Source organism: Pteropus vampyrus, unplaced genomic scaffold, assembly GCF_000151845.1.
Source record: "Pteropus vampyrus isolate Shadow unplaced genomic scaffold, Pvam_2.0 Scaffold62, whole genome shotgun sequence".
NCBI classification, from domain to species: Eukaryota; Metazoa; Chordata; class Mammalia; order Chiroptera; family Pteropodidae; genus Pteropus; species Pteropus vampyrus.
The window spans coordinates 1,306,027-1,327,774 of NW_011888843.1; the positions used below are offsets into that span (position 1 = coordinate 1,306,027).

At 36.8% G+C, this 21,748-nt stretch overlaps 1 protein-coding gene across 1 annotated transcript in view; it reads right to left on the minus strand.

Annotated features, from left to right (window-relative positions):
- LOC105292752 (PH domain leucine-rich repeat-containing protein phosphatase 1) overlaps nt 1–21,744 on the minus strand; it is a gene marked incomplete at its 5' end in the record, with an annotated part of 169,117 nt that extends 147,373 nt beyond the window's left edge. The window contains one exon of the mRNA XM_011361133.1: nt 21,453–21,744. Within this exon, the coding sequence (XP_011359435.1) occupies nt 21,453–21,744 (292 nt within the window). The remainder of the gene's footprint in view (nt 1–21,452) is intronic.
- Nucleotides 21,745–21,748: the final 4 nt, after the last annotated feature.

Here is a 21,748-nt window from a genome sequence, read left to right on the forward strand (position 1 = left end):
AGTGTTTCTTCCTTAATACTAAAACAATATCTATATGGACCAGTTAAAATGAAAAAATATGTGTCTAGTCCCTAACAACATATTTTCTCTTCTTCAATAAGATATCAACTCCAATTATACCATTGTGGTCAACAAGCTCAACATACCCCAAATGGAACTCACTGACTTCCTAAGATCTCAGCTTCTTTAAAATAATTATACCCATCTAATCATGATATTGTAAAGGATTAAATGAAAATTTTACTGAAAGCACCTATCCCTCTTCTGCTTTAGGCACAGGAGGCAGTAATGTAGAACAGCCCGACTCTAGAATGTACATTCTCTTCTATGTAACTGGCACCCTGCAGCTGTGCACTGCACAGCCCATAAAGACACATTCAGCAGCACCTTCTGAGAAAAGACCAAAATGTGACAACAAATATCGCCAGACACTGCCAAATCTCCCCTGGGAGACAAACTAGACTCTGGTTGAGAACCACTGTTCTAGACAATTATTTGTGAAAATGACAAAATATTCCCATTTTACATTTGAAATTGAACAATTTAACTCGATGTGATGAAAATTACAACTTCGATGAAACAAAAAATTTTAAATAATCCTGGCATTAAATAAAAACATTTGACTCAAAATAGTACAAATCATTTTCTTTTTCACTTCCATTACCCAAGTACCTGGTTTAATAATTTGAACTGGATTATAGACATCTTTAATAGTAACTATCCCATGAAAATCTTTTAGCAAGACAACTCCAGATTAAAGAAGAAAAAAAAAATTAATTACTACCAGTAAGTCTTAGTTTAATTTCACTAAACTGAAAACCAATGTGAGTGAAAAGGAGTACACAAATAAAATCACCACGCTTATGGATGGAGTGCCTACTCTAGCGGATGAGGCAGGCAGAGCTCTGGGCCCATGTCACTTCCATATCCATCGTCAGACTGGCAAGCCAATAGGAAGTATTAGTAGGATAGTGTTCACTCTAGATTAACGCCAGGAGAACCTCACTTTATGAGGTTGCAATCTGAGACTTAAGCACTCTCATTCATACAAGCACATATCCTAGAAGAAAAACATCACGCCATGAATTTCTATAAAGGATATACATATTAGCTGAGATCTGGTTTCTCACGAATCATAATATGTACTAGGCAAATGTAATTAATGCTGAAGAAAAAGATAACACAAATAAAGGTGGGGGGGGACTAATTTAAGCATTACGATTTTATCTCAGAAACTATTTTTCCAAAGCGCAGAAATAAAAATACTTAGGAATATGAAAATATGACCTGTTTCTCTTACATAAATTATTTTAATACCTATTCACTGATATGCTGGGCAATCTCTGGTGCAACATTTCAAATTTAACTAGAAATATTTTTGTTACCAGTTTTCCATAGTAGAAAGGACAACTATACCTAATTATATGCTTAAATGTATTAAAGCATTACAATAAATTATCATTCCCACCTCATCAAAAACAAAAACAAAACCTTGGCATTATTTCTCTCGGTGAAAATTAGTAAGTATTCAGTTCTTTATCTTTATCTCATTCTATTACTTGGTTTCCTATACATCCAGCCAAGGACTCCACATGTCAGGAATTCTTCATATCATCTTCCTTAAATAGCTATTTTTTCTGTGATTATAAAAATAAGTTTTTGAAAAATTTATTTCACAGTAAAATTACATTCTTCACTTTCCTTTAGTTTTCATCCAATTATTCACTCCTGTTTTCTACTGAAGATTTTATAGAGATGAAAGGTTGTTTGTTTTATTTTTAATTGCATGGCCAGCTTCAAAAAGGACTGACTAAAAACAGTAAGAGATCAAAACTTGAAATGATACCACATTCCCAAAAGTCCTGAAAAAGACAGTGAATATGTAACAAGAATAGTATCTAATCCTGAACACCTCCTGATAGCTTCTCCATTTCACTTACGGAGATTTCTAGGCAAGGAAAACAAGATCAAACTTCCCTTGGGTTACAGAACTACCATTAACCAAAATAACATCCTGGCAATTCTAAGTTGGTGTACTATTTATTTACTCTCAAGAGTTCATCTATACTCATCATTCCTTTATTTTCCAATACCACCAGCCTCTCAATACAAAACTTACATTATTCTGGTTCTCTTCCTTGTGTGCATACCTATGAAAAACTTTGAGGCATAAGCCAAAATTCAGTCTCTATTGGTTAAAAAAAAAAAAAGATCACATATTCGAAATCAGATCTAAAATAATAAAAACTCTGTGGAAGGAGGAGATAAAAAACATTCCTTGCCCTCTCTATACTCCACTGTTAAGATTTTTAAGATGTTCACTTGTTCAACCTCTCCTGCTTCTATGTGTCAGCTCTCAACTTGACAGCTAATACAACTTTAAGAACTATTCTTTACCCCCCCACACACACACCCCCACTCCCAAAAGAGTCCTTTAAAATACTTTCTGTCTAAAGAAATAAATCCCTTGGCACACATTACCATCTATTCTTCCAATGCCTTCTACCCTCATCTGACCTGAAATGCTTTTTCTGGGTGTTTTAGTGCTATTTGAAATTAGATACCAGAGGCAGACACAACTTTTCTGTGATTTTCCAGGAGTTATCAATCCATTGGGTCACTTGAGAATTTCCTTTAGAGTTATCTTCTTGAGTTTGCTTTTTGTTTGGGGTTTTGTTTTTGTTTTGAAGAAGCAGAGCAGGAAATGGAGGGAGGAGAAAAGGTCCACACAGTCCTTTGCCTCCCCGTTTTTTCCCCTCCCCCTTTCATCCACCACCAAATGAATGTGAGAACTTCCTGCAGTGAGAACACCATGAATAGGATCTGGCATCTAGACAGAAAAGATAGTACAGGACTATGAATGCTCTGAATAAAGCTTCTATGCAGCCACTAAATTAAAGGAATTCAGGAGCTACACAAAGGGCCTGGCTATTTAATATATTCAGTCTTTTATTTTACAGTATAATTAGGCAGCATACAAATGAAAGCCTTTCCCAAGGAGCTGGACTGCACTAACAAGGCCAGATGACTCTCCCTACAGGCTCCCCATTTCTCTGCTTGAGTTGATGTTCTTACTCTTAGACAAACATTTCAAGAGGAAGTTGGCTAAATATAATAATTTAATCCACCCTTCTTCAGAAGTACACAAATTATCTCTACCTAGAGGTCAAATTCTGAGACACCTTCGAGCTTTACCAATCCTTTATAGATTCCCATACAGTGCACTGAATAAGTCTTATGATAGATATACAAAGCACAATGGAACATCAGCTAGCACTCTGATCTTTATATCAATAAACATCAATTGTTGGTGAAACAGCCCAAACACCAGCTTGAAGTAAAACGTAGCAAAAATCAGAAGTAAACTATCACACATAAAAATGAAAGTGACACCCCACAGATAAGTGTAATTTCTGTTGCTCTACGTCAGGGTTCACAAACCCACCGACCCTTTGGGACTAGGCAGAAAACCCACAAGAGTGCAGCGTGGGGATACCGTGAAGAGGGCAGGCACCCTCTGAAAGGAGCTGCCACTTCTCCTCAGCTTCCCTGTGGGCATCACCACAGAAGCCCAGTATGCCCAGATCTTCTGATTTAAAAAAAAAAAAAAAAAGGAAAGAAAGAAATTTTGATTTTTATAAGAAGCTTTACAGTGTTTAACTAATGGCAATTAATTTAAAAATATTTCAAATCACGTCCACAACAAGACAGGTCTGTGAGCCACGTGCAGTACATAGGCACAAGTTTTAGACCTCTAAGTCCTCCAGAAGGGATTCGACTTAACTCTCTTGATCAAGATAGTAAAAGTTAAGCAAAACTCAGAAGAAAAAGAAATTCCAAAAGTATACACTGAAACTTTCAACGTACTCCTATTAACATGACAGGGATATAGCCACAAAAATCCAGACTGTAAGAAACTCTGCAAGACAAATAATCTGGTTTTTTCAACAAGGGAAAGAGAAGAGAAAAGGGGAGGAAGGGCGGGGAGGAAAAAGGGAAACCTAAAATTAAAAGAAATGTAAAAGACAAAAAATATCACAAGGTATGGTCCACATCGGCATCAAAATTCAAACTAAAAATTAAAGACAATTAAAAATTGAACACTAGATATTTGTTAAAAAAAAATTAGTGTTAATTTTTTAAACAAAATAATGTTGTGTTTTTTAAAAAGTGCTTATGTTTTAGAGATACATAAGTTTTGAGAAATGTACAGATGAAATGATATGTCTAGGATTTGCTTCCAAATAACCTAGGACAAAAGCAGCGGCTTGAGATAAGAGAAGGTAACGATGCTGGGTGTGAGTATATAGAAGTCCACGGCACTGTTCTGTCTACTTTTTAAATTGTTTCTAAAATTTTCATTTAAAAAATCCTAAACTGTTTTTATCTCTTTCGTGTTTACTATTGCTAGGTCTCATCAAAAGTAGGAAAATGATTCAAAACGTAAAGACGGCCAAGAGAGGGAAAAGGGAGAACAGAGAGTAATCACTTCAATAATAACTATAAAGAAACTAATTAACCTGTCCTTGATTGAAAAAATAATTGACTTTGTGCACAAATGACCCTGGGACCTCTCTTGTTTACAGATAAAAAGTGCACACAAAAAAGAAATCCTGAGCAGGTATAATCTCACTGAATGTCTCCCAAACAGGACATAAAAACTGAAATGCTGTATTCCAACTTCATTAAAATGGAAGTCGGTTGCTAAAGCACAGAGAACACAGAATTGGTATTTTTTAATTTCCTCAATCAAACATGCCTGATGTTCAGCACGGCTTATTACTGCTGCAGATGAGTTAGGGAAAGTTGAAGTGTACAATAGGGAGTGTTTACATACTCATTCAGTGAGAGGTACTAATTTTTCTTTCCTAGGAAAAGAAAAATGAGTTGGGTGGGGTGAGATAAAAAGAGGGTAAAATAAAGCTTTCCATAGAGATTAATGTGAAGCCATTTAAAAGTTTATGCCTTTATTATCCAACCATGGCCCCGTGTCATTTGGGAACATCTTGGGTCCTCAGTGCAGAGCCGATGTAGCTGGGTACGGAACTAGGTGGACAGAGAAAGTTAGAAAGATGAAGAAAGCACACGTAGGGAGTGTATATAGGAAGGATAAAAAACTGGCTGTTTTTAGTGTGTCTAGAATAGAAGGCTTAGCAAATATAGAAAAGACAAGTTACTTTTATCCTCCCTATATCCCTCCTACTGATAAGATGAAAGGAAGTTATAAAATGACAGTCATGGCACCTGTCCTTGAAAGAAACAAATCTAAATGACATCTGATAACTCAAATGGAATGGTTTCCTCTTAATCATTTCCAAAACACTAACTGTGGCCTAAAAGGCCAGACATAACCTAAAGTGCATATCTACCTATTCTGCATTAAGGGGGCGGGGGACAATCATGAGTGAACAGAGCAGAACTTGGCCCCAGACCACACACACCCATGACTATTTCTCCAACCTGGCCTCAGGATACTCTCTCAGTCTCACTATGCTGCACTCCTGGTGATCCCTCCTCTAGGTCCCTAAACATGCTGGGCTGCTTACCTCAAGACCTCCACACACACAGTTCCCCAAACTCGAACACTCTTCCATGTACCCTATATCCCAAACCCCCAAACGCACTATTTATCCCTCGGGTCTCAGCTTAAACAACAAGGTTCACTGCTTTAAAAAAATACTGTACTTTTCCTGAGTGGCACACATCACAATTACAATTAATTGATTGTTTACATGTGTCTGACAAGTTTCCTCCCCACTGTGAAGTTCCAACGGACTGTCTTGTTAAAGACTGGCATGCAGCAAGCACAAAGTTCAAGAACTATTTGTTAGAACTCTCCCAGTACGGTCTTACTCTGCTCCATGATCATATGTGTCCTTGTGCTATTTGGCTTAAGCTACTAGAAAGGCAGAGAATATGTCTGACTCATCTTTCTCCCCAAACTTCAAAGCATCTGATACCTTGGGAAACAAGCATTCCACAACTGTTTGAATTGACTAAGTAGATGAGGAAAAAAAGACAGTATTCCGTATAAAGAGTGTTTGTTACACTGATCAGTGACTTTTGAACATAAACAAAATTTTGTGCCAACGACTGCCAGCTCAATAAATATGAAGTGTTTGAGCAAGTCAAACAAAAACAAAAAACATAAAAACAACTCTACTACCACCCCCACCAGGCTCTCCAAATCAAAAGCAACAGTCCTTTCCCTGCCCCCTGAATATTACTGCTATTTGGCAATTCACCATGTTTGATATTAAGAGCTAACAATTATGGTTCTTTCTTAAGAGTTTCTATCTTATTCCCCAAAACATCTTCATTAGAAACTTATAGAAACCAACTGTGCAACTGGGATATAAAATAACCAGATGATCTAGATACTTGAATAAACGTTTGGGTTAATTATATTCTTAAGAACAACCTAACTGCTAGTTTTTCATTTATTTCAATAACCACAATTTTAAATCTCAGCATCTAGCCCAATACTGAGCACAAAACAGAAATTAATTGCTTACTACAACAAACAAGAAGAATGATAGGTTTAACAAAGTTTCTTAATAGTATTTATTATTTAACAATAAAATTTCCACGATACAACCTGGTTTATATCTATCTAAACTTAAAATTTATCATGTCTCCACACTCACTTGATAAACAGACTCAAGCCACAAGTCACTGACAATCTAGGAATGGAAACTGTGCTTCAGAATCAGTTCTTATCTCTGTAAGTATAATCAATGAGTCATGCGGAAAAAAATTAAACTATCTCTGAAGTTTTATTACTCCATAAGTGATTTTAGAAACAGGAAGGAAATGGGAAATAATGGAAGGTAAATCCCAGCGTTGACATTTACTAGTTGCTGCTTTTCCGAAGGTTTTCTGACCATCGTGTCTTCGCACCCATTGCTCCCCTCTCCCCTCACCCCCACACAAACGCACACTTAGAGACTGAGAGGAGGGAACCAAAACGGTGCTATCAAAACCATGCAAAATAAACCTGCCCGATGCCAGCACTGTAAAACCTGTAGAAGAGTTTAGCAACCGTTTCTCCACCCTTCCCCTCCCGTGCAGTAAGGCGCTTCCGAATAGTCCAAGAAAGGATCACCCTACAGAAAATACAGCACAGGTTGAAATTAGTCATAAATTCCCCGAAGAGATGACAGACTTGTGATTAGTTAGTTGGTTCACTCAAGAAAAAACATATTACAATTAATATTGAGGCGTAGGTTTTCCTTACCTTCTAATTCACTAAGAAAATTGTGGCTCGATTTCCTGAACTGTCACTTAAATGAAACTTTACCTTTACCCCACCATTCCTAATAGCCTCGAGGAAAAGATGGCCCTCTTTCCACCCGCAGGTAACTCCACGGGTGTTCATGATTCCATGCCCTCTGATTCTTACAGGACTTTCCTTTGTTTTTCTCTCTCCACTCATCCTCATCCTTAGCTTCTCTCTTTCCCTTCAAGTAGAAACAACATTCGAGTTTCTTCCTCCAAGACCACTTCTCTTCTTTCTCCTGAGATACAATTTACATCTAGTAAAGCACATAAACCGTAAGGGTACATTCAGTACATTTTCATATATGTATATACCCAGAAAACTGAAACCCAGAAAAAGACAGAGAACATTAACAACAGCAAATGGCTAAAGTCCCTTCCCACTGATATCCCCCTGAAAAGTAACAATTATTACGATCATCACCAAAAATTTAGCCTGTTAATTGACCTTCATATAAATATAGTTACATAGTATGTCTCTCTTACATTTTTAATTGATTAATTCTCTGTTTGGTATGACAAGCATACTGTACAAATCTCAAAAGTAGCACACTCTGTATTGCAATTTCTTTTCTGCTACTAGGCTGAACTCCTTGAGGCGAGGCCATTATTTCTTTGGAACTCCAGCCCCTAACAACAGAGTGCTTTAAATATTTACTAAAGGCCCCACACTAGGGCAGACTCCAAGCCTCTAGTAGCTCCCTCTCCAATCCATCCTCCGGCTGGCTGCCAGTTAATGCCCTATAATACAAATCTAACCATGTCACTCCCTACTTTAAAATGCTCAGTAACTCCCACTGGTTATCAAATCAAGTCCTTCCCATGTGAGGTCTTTCATCATCTGGACCCGACCTCCCTTTCAGTCTCGTTCCTACCACTTGTAATCTCATTACCTGACACTTCACCACTCAAGCTACTCACCATTCCCTACGCACATCGTGCCCTTTCATTAATGTGTCAGTTCCTGACATGCTCAGTTCATGTAATGCTAGTCCCCCCACCCCCATTCACACGGGGAATCCTTCCCAGGAAGTCCAAAGCATCCCACTTCCAGAAAGAGTGGATTTGTTGGGCTTCTGGGTCCCCTTGGCACCCTGAAAATGCCTTCATTAAGGCACTTCAAGTTTTATTATAAATGTTTATGTAAATTTCCCCCCCCACACATACCAGATAGGAAAGCCTCAACGTTCAAAAGGCATTCATACTCAGAGCTTCATAAATTTAACATAAACACTCTTTTTAGACCTTTTCACTTCTGTTCATGGCCACAGCCATCAGTACCATTTATTCTAAGTGTGTGGGGGGGGAGGGAGGCCCTTACAAGAAAACCAAGTACATAAATAACATTATGTCACTTCCTGAGGGTAAATACACATATGGTAAGCAGTAGAAAGCAAAAAGGCCCACTGAGATCTGGAAGCTGGGTGGTAAGCCAGGTCCACATACCACTTAAACGGATAGCTACAGTCAGTTTAACATGCATTACCATCTCAAACTCACTCTCAGCAAAACCCATCCTCAACTGCTAAATATTTGTAAATATCAAGAGTAGGAGACACTCTGTTATACATCCTTATATCACCAACCCCTAAGTACAGTGCCTGGTTCTCAAGCTTTATTGAATTAATTAGTGATGTCCCCTGCACAACCTTTTGCTTCCTATTTTCATGAGCTGACCTACAATTCTCCCATCACTCAAACTGTGAACTTGCCATCTTTGAGCTTCGATCACCGAAACAGCCAATTAGCCACTGAGTCCTAGGATAACGTCTAATTGGTCTCCTTTTCTCCCTCTAGTGCTCTATTCAGGCCCTCAGTATCTCATTGAACCACACAAGCTCCTAATTTAGGCTTCTCTCCTCCAATTCTAACCTCCTCCACTCCTGATTCGTCCAATGCTAGCACTTCTTAAACTGTATTGTATAGATGAATCGCCTAGAGATCTTGTTAAAATGCCAATTATTCAGTAAGTCTGAGCTGCGGCCTGAGATTCTGCATTTCTAGAAGCTCCCGGGAGATAGTGATGATACTGGTACCTAGATCCATCACATTTCAAGGAGCAAGCATCTATTCAATGGCCTTCTGCAATAAAGTGCCTAGTAAGCACTGATTGATGATCATCAATCAGGAATGCATAAGCACATATTTCTATGCTAGGTAAGAAACTGGTCTAGATGCCCCGGTCCCTTCCAGTGCTCAGATTCTACGCCTTCCCTAGACGTCCATGACATTCTCATCCATTTTTTACCCGTGAAGCCTGGCAAAGCTATACCCTAGCATGTATTACTTACATTATTAACATTCAGCAGGTTTTAAATTAGTAACTCTTTACAGACAACTCTGGTTTAGTCTACTCCAATATTATAAATGTTTTTAAAAGATAAAGAAGGTATTGTGCAAGGGAGTAAGTATCGTTGTGCTTATGATAGCACCTTAAAAATAAATGAATACCACAACTTCATCCATCTCTATTATCTGGAGGTTGATGCCACCTGGGTTAATCTATCAGTTTCTCAGAACCAAGAGGGCTGTTAACTGTTTTTGTTTTGTTGTTCGGTTGGGGGGCTAGGGGAGGAATCTCAGGCACATCTACAGAAACAGGAAGCAATGACAACTCTACTAGCAGCTATAGGCCTATCCGAGATTTAAACCAGCATTTCACATATACTAACAAAATAATCCCTACTCTCAGAAATGGACTTTTGTGTGGTATCTTCAGAACGGCATTATCTTCTAAGCAGTTCCAAGGTATCCTTTTATAGAATTTTTGTCATCATGTATTTATCAATGAGACAATACTATTAAGATTTGTTAAAAAAAAAAAAAAATGCCAAGTTTCTCTTATGACCTGGTTACAGAACAATGGATTTTGAGTGTCTACTTCATAATCACAAAGGCTAGTAACTATTCTCATTATTATATTGATGCTAACATTTCTGTTAATATGCCCCATAAAAATCAACCTGTCCAGTGTTGATATTGCTCTAATAACTAAGGTCTCTGTAAAAATTTGTCACAGAAGACAAAAAGGTGCTAATGAGAGTGGAAAATACACATTGGCAGGTAATTAACTCGAATGCTGATTCATCTAAATTAGGAGTATTTTCATTTGAACTTGAAGCATGACTTATTTAAGTGAGCCAGGATCTGAAGAACTATTTTTTTTTTTTTACCATGGTGCTTGTCATAATTTTAAAACTAACATAAAAAGCAAAATGAAGATCTTCTTCCAGTGCTGTCATTCGCATTACTACAGGAGACATTATTTCAGAGACATTTGACTTCCACTTAAAACACACACAAAAAGTTTGTAACAGGCCATTACTAAGGACTTAACTTGCCATAGGTATAGAACAGGTTTTACAGCCATAGATAAATGAGTTATTTCTGCTTATATAAACACTTCAGAGTTGTGTTTCCTCCTGGTCCACATAGAAGTTTTAAAAAAATTCCTTCATCAATGAAGAGCCAGACACTAGATGGGCAAAGTTAAAAATAATGCCCTTGGATTATTACCAATTCATCAACTTCCAAATTTTACATTAAGGTAGGTAGTCTACATAACCACACTAAATTAAAAGAAAGTGCCTGTCTCTTGAAGATAAACATAGCAATTCCCATAAATCTCATAAATTCAAGGAAAGCAAAACCCTTAGAGGCCTTAAAAAATGATATGAGAATATTTTTCAAGTGTACTGTAGACCCCCTGCCTGGATCCAGAGCAACCTCAAGCATGTGCACATTTGCATTTTCTTTTCAAAAACAAAATTAATATTTGCTTAATCCATAACTTAGATCCTCACAAACTATGACACTAAATGGAGCCCAAATAATTCAAGGGGATAAAAAGGCCTAGATGCCTAGACAGAAAGGTACTTGGTAAATCTTAAAGCACCAAACTGGAATCACTAATCCTAAACTCAGTCTGACTGGACTTTGAACTTGTAATTTATGGTTGCTCCTCAAATAATTCGTTTGCCAGAATTATGGCAACAGCCTACTATGTCCGGTTCCTCAAGACTCGACTCAAAGGCCCTCTGGGGAGTCACACAGTGGAGTCAGGAACCTTTCTCCTTTACTGATGTTACAGTAATTTGTGAACACTGTGCCTCTATCAGAATACTTTGCACCATTGTATCGTAAATGTTAGCTTGCTTACTGTTTCCACAAACATGCCTTCAAACCTACAAGTATTTCAAGGGATCCTAGAAAATTAAAATTAGCCATCTTTGAATCAAGAGTTCTTCTGACATAGTAGATACTCGTAGTAACTACTGGACAAAGGAATGAATGAATGAATAAAAGTGGTCTGCCAGTGTCACTGAGCAACAGTATATCCTATCTTCCCTAATGAGCCCTAATTAACTCTAATTAAGATTTGTGGCAATTTACCATTGCTAAAAATAATAAAACCACGCTACATTGTGTAACACCTCACAGTTTACAAAGCACTTCCACATATATCATCAAATCTGAACCTCACAAAGTTCTTCGGGATATTTTTTATCACCCTTCCCCCCTCCAATAAATGAGGCTTAAGGACATAAAGGACTCAAATCAAGTAGAGGTACACCTCGAAGGTAGTGTGGGCTCAGTTCTAGACCACCGCAATAAAGCAGGTATCACAATAAAGTGAGTGGGGTGTATGTAAGGAAGAGAACGAGTCTCCTCCAGCTAGAGTCTCCTTCAGGGGAGATCCTTACTACATAAAGCTGAAGGTCAGCTGCCCCCAGCCGCACTCCCTCTCTAAGAGACCATCAAGAGAAATTTCTCCTTTGCTTCAGCATCTGGAGTACATATTCTACGCCAGATGCAATGCATTCTTACCCTTCATATTTTTTCACTTTAAAAGCTTCCCTTCCTCATATTAAAAATGAACCGTCATCTCATATGAAAAGATGCTCAATATCACTAAGCATAAGGGAAATGCAAATCAAAACACTGAGATATCACCTCACATCATGAGAATGGCTACTATCAAAAAGTCAACAAATAACATGTTGGCGGGAATGTAGAGAAGAGGGAACCCTTCTGCACTGCTGGTAGGACCCCAAATCAGTGTGGCCGCTATGGAAGACAGTATGGAGAGTCCTCGAAAAACGAAAAATAGATCTACCATACAACTCAGCAATTCCACTTCTGAATATTTATCCAAAGAAAAAGAAAACACTAATTTGAAAAGACATATGCACCCCCGTGTTCACTGCAGCATTATTTACAATAGCCAAAATATGGAAACAACCTAGGTGTCCACTAATAGATGAATGTGGTACATATATACAATGGAATATTACTCAGCAATAAAAAGAATGAAATCTTAACATCTGCAACAACATAAATGGATCTAGCTGGTATTACACTAAGTGAAATAAGTCAGAGAAAAACAAATACCACACGGTTACACTTATATGTGGAATCTAAAAAAACAAAAACGCAAAGACTCACAGAAACTGATCAAACTGATGGTTGCCAGAGGAGAAGGGGCTGGGGACACAGATGAAAAATGTACAGGGGAATATAGGCAATAATATTGTGATAGGTTTGCACAGTGACAGATGATTACTGGACTTAGTGTGGTGATCACATTCTAAGGTATATAAATGTCAAATCCTTATACTGTAAACCTAAAATTAATATAATATTGTATACCAACTACATGGGAAGCTAAAGTTGCTTAATGCAAATGATTAAATTAAAAATGGAACTTAATGTAAAAGAGAATCTCTCTCACCCCTAAAAATATTCACAGATTGTCTTTTTACTAATAGGAACAAGACAGTTCTTTCTCTCTGAGAGGAGATATTCCAACCGTAGCAAATTTCATGATAAAGACTTCCAAAACCAGCAAATAAACCCCAAAGATTACTAAACCCAGTTGTTCTGATATTTTACATCACATAAAAGTAGAAGTGGGTATGTGTACCTAAATAATCTATGTGCATTTAATTGTGAGAAGACAAGTTTTTTTTTCTTAAAAAAAAAAATGAAATAAAGAATATAATGAATATGGAATCTTTTAAAGAACATAATGTCTGAGTGGGAATTTGATTTTTCTTCCAAATGTTTTTTTTAATTCTATGATTTATTTTTCCAACATGTACATTCTTTTAAAAATCCAACTGTTTTTTAGAAGCTTCCCTTATAATCTAAGTGATATGCAATCTCTCAAAAGTATTGATCAGAATGAAAAAAAAGACTAGAAACACCTGAAGTAACAGAGAGACCACCAACTGTATGAAACACACTCCATTTTTTAAACTTTTATTCTGAATACTAAATATAAGAAGGATCCAAAAATAGTAAGTATATAGGTTCACAGTGTGGGAGAAAAAAAGAACAGTGGACAGATAATCTAAATCCTGGGTTCCATTCCTAATTCTGAGACTGACTTGATCTTGGACCAGATACTTAACCTCTATCAGCTTGCTTTCCTCATTTATAAAAATACAAATGTTAAGATCTCTACAGGATCCTAAATTCTATAATCAAAATAACAAAACAAAAAGTCATTTTAAGTGCATTTTCTCCTACTGACTCTAGGCACAGGTAGGCACACAGCTCACATGTGGATGCCTCAAATAGAGTTATCATTACAGTAACCTTTATCAACAAAAATCTTGCTTTATAAGTCAACTTAAGAGAAAAATGTTACTTTAACTTTAAAAAGGACATATTTCTTGAAACTCATCTCCTACATGCAGAAGTCTACTTGAGGAATAAGGGCTAGCAGGGAAAGAGTGAATCAAACATTCTCTATTCTGTCATTAGTCCTAATCTACACCAAAAAGGTGGTCTGCTTTGGTTGGCAATCTCAGGCTATCTTGTATATATTAGGTCCAAGCCATGAACAGATCTTACAGAACTTTAAACAATCACAATTTTTAGTCCTTCTAATTTGAAGGGCAGGCTCCCTAATGGAGTCCCAGAATGTTAAGAGTTGGGAAAGATCTTAGATTTCTTCTAACTCAAGCTCATCCTTTTACTGATGAGGAAAACAAAGACCAGGGGAAGTTAAAATAAATGCCCAGAGGCATACCAAGCTTCCTGACTCTGAAACTAGTTTCTTTAAACAAAAGACCATATTCTTCAGTCCGAGTGGGAGATAAAATGGTACAAATTGTTCCCCCAAGTTGTTTTTGAAAAGAACAAAGTTCTTTTCACCCAACCCTGGGACACAGCAGTCAATCTCAAGAACCATATGTAGCACCCATTCAAACACTAAGGTACAGCCAAACCAACTGTACGAATAGGGACAAAGAAAGAATACCTTAGGAATATATTTCTCTTAGCTGATAATAAATGTAAAAAAAAAAAAAAAAAAAATTGGTTCGTGTATAAAATTTTGTTCTTTGGATCATGTATCAGAAGCAAATTGATTGTAAAATCCAGATAATTAATAGGCAATGAAAACAATTACAGATCATACTTTCTCTTGCTATATTTTAAAATATGCCTCATGTTTGAAAAGAATGCCCAAACATTCAAACATGTTATTAATGGAGGCAGGTATAGAAAAAGATTCATTCTCTAAAATTGCTCTTCAATCAGATGCATGAGTTAGTAGAAAGACAGCAACGAACACAAAATTCTTCCAGCTTGAAAAGCAGAAAAACTAAAAAGAAAAATCAACCAATCCTAATTATTTCAAATTTCTAATTAGATTTTTCACTCATTATTGAAATGGTCCAAAAGCAAATTATAGTTGACCCCTGACAATATGGGTTTGAACTGCGTGTGTCCACTTATAGATTTTTTCAATAAAAATACAGTATCTCAAGTTTTATTCAGTTTTCAACTGAATGCTTTCACATCACTGGAAACGAGGCTGATTTATTTTTATAAGCTTCATTTAGAAAAGTATATGAAAAAAATTCTGGATTTATTTTGTTTTGTTTTGTTTTTTGCTAAAGTACTGACATTTATAAATTCATAAAATACATACTACCTACAAATAGAGTGTTTCACTAATTTCCAATAGAGTTCTAGGTTCCAAACTCAGAAGCCACTAGATTGTACCTCAACACACACTTCATCATTAAATATATTTTACAATGTATTAAAGCCATCTCAAATGTAAAAATACAATAGGGAAACAATTATTTCAGCATGAATGTGGCATTACGGGATGATTATGCTTTGTTTCATTTAACATACTGAAAGTTATACCAAGCATAAATGTATATAATATATAAACAAAACCATTCTACCTCTAAATCAAAGTGTAATAACACTTCAGTAATCCAGTAACTGTTACTATGCTTGCTTCTAAACAACACACAACTTGAAAGAGCTGCTATTTCATAGTTAACCAAAATCCTAATGTTCTTTAATAAAAAGTATCATTAAAGTCTGTTCTTTCCAGATCCCTGAGTTTCAATTTATCAAAAGTTTCCAAAGCCTAAAACTGAAGTTTCATCCAAATCCAAACACAACCAGTCACAGACTTAGGTTATAAATACCTTATATGTCTAAAGAATCTACATGGTCAATTTTTGGGTTTTGTTTCAATTATACTATTTTTAGAAAACCAAAGGTAAGTTTAAAAAAGGGTTTGCCCTAGAAGCACAGGAACGTGAGGCTGGAGTGAGACCGGATTCAAAACTGCTCATTACCAGTTGTACCAGATGCCTGGGATTAAAAGGGTAGAGTAAGTTTTAGAAGGTGGGATTTTTAAAAAAGGCTTCATTTTCCCATACTGTTGTGGACATTGTGATAACATCTCTTTCTTTTTTTTTTCAAACTGTCAGGCAACTTTAAAGGAAAAGCTTTTCTATTGAGTGGCTTCAGAATCTCTCAATTTTCAAAGTACAACAATTAAACCCTTCTCCTGTCCAGATAGGCTGAACAATGTTCAACTCTGGCACATACCAAAATCATTAAATCTAAGATGCCTCATTAAATTAATTTCAAAGTTGAAGTGAGAGATGCCTTTGAAAAAAGAGGGGTGAAAACACCTATTAACTCTAAGAAAAGTTTGGGAAATGCTTTCTCAAGATCCACACAGAGCTCCACTCTGGTGAAGCAGAAGACACTAATACTACGCAGCTCACCTACAATCTCCTGCCATGGGAGAAATGCCTCTGCATTTTGTGTGTATGTTTAACACATCTCTGGGGGCCCAAACAACATGTAAGGCTGAAGAATCGGGGCACATACCACCAGCTGCTTAACAAAATTCCACAAATTCAATTCAACAAATGTTTAAACTAAAATGCCAACTATTACACTAGGCTGGGATCATGTACAATGTCAATGAATGTTATGCTACCAATAAATCAAATTCAGAGTTCTAAAAAGAAAGAAAAAGAAACAATAAAAACCTTACACTTTAAAAATAATAATCTTTGGATAACCAATCAGTTAAGAAGGCTGATCCAACAATCTTAAAACCACAAAAAGGTACTTTCAATGCAGAAACTTTACAATCTCATACACATCTCCTCTCCCTACAATTATTTCAATGAGCACAAAAGGTACACCATTTCAGGAATAACTGAAATTCAGGGAGAACAGCTGCCTCTAACTCCATATAACATATAAATTATAAAAATTGTACAACAGCATAGTAATGCCAATAAACTACTGATCATTAAAGTACAAATAATTCTATTTTAAAATAAAAGGTTTAAACAAATCTATCATGGTAGGTATTTTCAATACTTTACAAGTACAGCTATGTTTTAAAGAAACTGAAATGTTTCTTTAAAATGTTTCTCCACCTTCAAAGTTATCCACCTTCCAGATGAAGTGTTAATTCTCTATATCCAATGAAGATTTACAGTCCAGTGAAGATTTACAGTTTACCAAACGAAGCATGCTTGAATAAGAAAATAAAGAATCACTAGGTAAACTTTACTTCATATCAACTTAAAAGCAAGTATGACTATTTGCAACTAGGATAGCTTAGAACACTTGAGAACTCTTTCTGTACTGTCTACTTATCTGCCAGTGTTGGATCTTTACACCTTTTTAAAGGCTGCATGATAAAAACAGAACTACCCGCATTTTACTTTGGACTGGAAGGTAATATTATCTCGTTACCAACAAAAATAGCATATTTTCTGAATGCTTTCAACCAAGTGAAAATTAAAGTGTAAATGAAATATAGCACTGATTCATAGAAAGCGATATGAATTACAAAACAGAATACCCAAGCTCTCTATTCTCAGTTCTGCCAAGAACTGAAAAACCACAATCAAGAGCCAAACCTCTCTGTGCATAGTTTCTCCATCTGAAAAGAGGATTGACACCAACTCCTCCCTAATGTTTTTGAAAGGACAAATGAGATAATTTATGTAAAAACCCTTTAAGATTTTTGAAAAAAATAAAACCCAACATATTAATAGATGTTATCAAACCACAGTTATGAAGGAAAAGACAGCCTGTACTTTACATAAAAAACAACAAATATAAAATTTAAATATAAAAAACAACAGAAATAAAGTTAAGCCCTTTGTTCTTAAAAGGACTGTTCAGGCACACACTGGTGTCACATGTTCATACCACGTTACTTAATACTGCTGTAATTATAGTAATAAGAGCCTACTCGTCAATATTACAGCTTAATGCTGAACCACCCTTCTTGGTTTCCATGTAGGAAACCATATAAGGTTCGATCATTCCCAGAAGAAAAAAAGAGAAGAAATATGAGAGGGGTAAGATCATTCTGAGCAATCCCAAGAAGTCACACATAAAAATACCTTGTCCAAGATTCACTGGGCACAGTGAGTGTGCTCTCCATTCTGTCAACGTCCTTTCCACACTATTAAAATCTGAACTGAAATACCTAGACTAAATCTAAAAGGTGGTAGAAAGTCAAAAATACAAAAATTATAGTTTAATATCACTTGATCAATGACTCATCCTCCTCAAGAGTCCAAAACACAAGCTCATTAATATTTTGAAGTCCATAACTTATGTCAAGCAACCTAAATTCTTAACTTTTTTTAACCTAAATTTTTTTTAACTTGCTTTAAGGTAAAATTTAAGATAGCTGATTTTAAAAGGAAATTAAATGTTAACGTACATTAACAATACTTAAAACAAGTAACTTCAGATAAAGCCATTTAAATTTTTTCATATTTTAAATCATCTAAAAGAATAACTGACAGGTGCGACAACAATTTCCAAACTAAATTTTCATTAACATCCTTGTAATTAGTATTTTTTGTCCAGCACCTTTTAGTTCATTAAGGACTTTCATTTTACTTTACCCGAATAAATATTTAAATATTCGAGGCAACCACAAACAGCTTTCAAAGCCTCTTACGAATACCTTGTGTCAGGTAATAAATAGTAAAATTTAATTGAAAGGTAACCCTCAAGAGAATGACAGCTCTCCACTAAGGACAACTTCTTTAAAAAAATGTAGCTGACTAGATAAACTAGATAGACAACAGATAATGAGCTCAATTTAAATACAGGAAGATATTCAAAAGGCTTCAGCAGTAAATTTAGGAGTTAGTTACATGTAAACTTATAAAAACAAATGTGGTACACAACAACCTCTTAAAGGGTGTCCCCTAAAACAAACATTCTCTTCTTCCTAATAAAAGAATTACTACCAAAATGGTACACTTTCCAGCTGGGCGTATTGCATGCCACTGCAGCCCAGGGGTAATTTCCAGGAATCTCCTTCAGTTTGGTGCAAACTTTTGTTATATGTAAAGTCTTGACAATGTTCCCATAACAAGTAAGACCACCTTAAAACAAGGCCCTTTTGGTTATCAATAACTAAACTTTCTTGCAAAAGGTAAGGTAGACTAGACTCATTTTTGCTAAAATATGTTGTATGGCAAATGAGTATCAACAGAGACATTTGCTATATTAACACAGTCTTAAAATAAACTCAACTTTGTATAAAAAACAAACACTTAGACATCTTTATAATAATCAGTCATCTTCTTTCTAGGACACCTATACACTGGCTTCATATTCAAGAACAGGTTGGATACTACGTGTGGCCTCCCATTAGCTATTTGTATGAATGTATACACAGGGGCATATATGTATTTATGGTGTGTATACAGAAATAAAGCAAATAAATCCAGAATAAAGTAACAATTACTGCTTTTCATAAAGAACAAAGGAATTTAAATTATCACAGCAGAAATTTAAGATAACCAAAAAGAAAATGTCACTTTTACGTTGAGATGTTAAAAAAAAAAAAAAAAAAAATCCTGTATATCATTCACTCAGAATGTTTTGGACATACTTAAAGAGACAACAATCCAGGGAAATCGTATTTAAATTTCATGACCATGACACCCAAAACTTTCTCATGAACATTTACCAGGATCGACATATCCAATCATGAGGAAAACAAGGGATGCAGAGTTCTTCCCATATAAAATATGTTCAAAACTATTTAACACATTTATTCACATTTCCTTTGGTTTGGTTGAGTATTGATCATTCTCATAGTAACAAAATATTCTCTTTCCAAGTATGATTACCATTTAACGCTTTTGTAATTTTACAAATTAGATGAGCTACAGAAATAAAGGATAGTATTTGTTGCTCCTACATAAAAACAAAATCACCTTTTTTGTAGGTCACAAACTTTTAAAGGCCTGTCATCCAGTTGAGATAGTATCTTTGGAAACTGCAAATGCTATTGTATTGATATAATTTTCTTTATAAGGCAAAAATCCATCAGAAATCCACCTGAACAACAGAGAAGCTTCAATGAAACTCAGAAGAACATCTCACCAGTAATGCTACTGATCTTGCATATTTCAATGAGTAAAGATTTCTTCATTCAAACTAAACTGGCACTAGGACACAAGTTGGACCAAAAACATATTAAGTAGAAAGAATGGCTACAGATTAGCTACAAGTATGATTACTTTTCCACCAACACCTACAACCTAGAATGGTAAAGCTGGGGAAGATTTAACTATCCTGATTTAATTTTGTTATGCTACCTTGATAAAATTCCTTATCAGTAAGTATGTAATTCTCCAAATCAGAGGGAGAAAAGGATGCAAACAACTTACAGAGCCCAAATACAGCAACCAGGATCTACAGTTCCCTAATTTAGTACCCACCAAGTAAGTCTTCAACCAAAAGAGAATAATGAGTCACCCCTACCAAGAATTTGATGTCAATTACACGTCAATAAAGCTGGAAGAGATCAAAAAAATTCTTTTAATTTTAATCTAGAACGGAAAAAAGAATGAGGATTTTAGATCATATCTCAAGAGATAGTAACTACTTAAAAGTCATGATCCCTATGACAAGTCACACTGCATTGGTCAGTTCTGGCTATCAAAGTTGGAAGCGAGAAATAAGGCAAAATAACTTTTGATGCAAGAATCAAACCTGGAGAATAAATTGAAATATAGCAAAAAAGCACTGGGAAAAAGTATCACTAAAAAGGATCCTATCTATCTGTTAGGTTTGTAAGGAGAACAAAGTGGGCAAGTAAGCCTAACAAAGCTGAACCTGCACCAACTGACAAAGGGTATACTGCCGCTAGAATGGCCACTTTCAGACAGTCAAGTGTAGGGAGAATGCTCTACAGCTGTGGTCCCCAACCTTTCTGGCACCAGGGACCAGTGCTCCTCTGAGAATCTAATGCCTGGATGATCTGAGGTGGAGCTGAGGCGGTGATGCTAGTGCTGGGGAGGGGGGCGGGGGCAAAAAGAGATGAAGCTTTCCTGGCTCTCTGGCCGCTCACCTCCTGCTGTGCCGCGGTTCCAAATAGGCCACTGATCTGTACCGGTCCGCAGCCGGGCGGGCTTGGCGCTCCTAGTCTAAAGCACTTTTGTTGGACATTTTCCTCTACTGGTATTAAGTGCACATGACAGTTTACTTGAAATCCCAAACTGCCCCCAAACCCAACACGCCCCCCAACGAGGCCTAAAGACAGCCGGTTCACTGTTAAATGTACTACTGCTTCTTTCGGAAATATCTCCTTCTTATACTTTCTGCCACCTCCCTCACATTGCTTCCCAACCTCTGAGTCCTCAAGACTGGCCAAACTCTCGAAATGAACAATTGCTCAACTGAGTATTACACAGATTGCCCGTGAAAGCAGTAGAGAAGTTAACAAAGACTGCCGAGGACTTGCGATTACTCTGCGGTGGGGCCAACAGACCGCCGCCTGGACTCTTTCCTCAGGACTGGAAGTGTTTACACCTTACACACCCAAGTGCAGGTGGTTTCCTTACCTGCATAGAAGCGGATGAGGCAGCCAATCTCCGAATCCATGCCCTCCTCCTGCACCCTCCACAACTCCCCAAATCCCAGCTGGAAGAGGTAGTCGTTTTGGATCTGCAATGGCTTCTCGTCCGCCTCCAGGCGCCGGGTGGTCTCTCCGTGGAGCTGCACGTACAGGGTGGGCAGCAGAGGCGCCTTTTCCGCGGTCGTCCCGTTCCCAGCCGGGGTCAACTGGGGACGGCCGGGGGCCGTGACTGCTGTCGCCTTTTCCTCCCGAGGCTGATCGCGGGCGGCCGTCGGGGAAGGC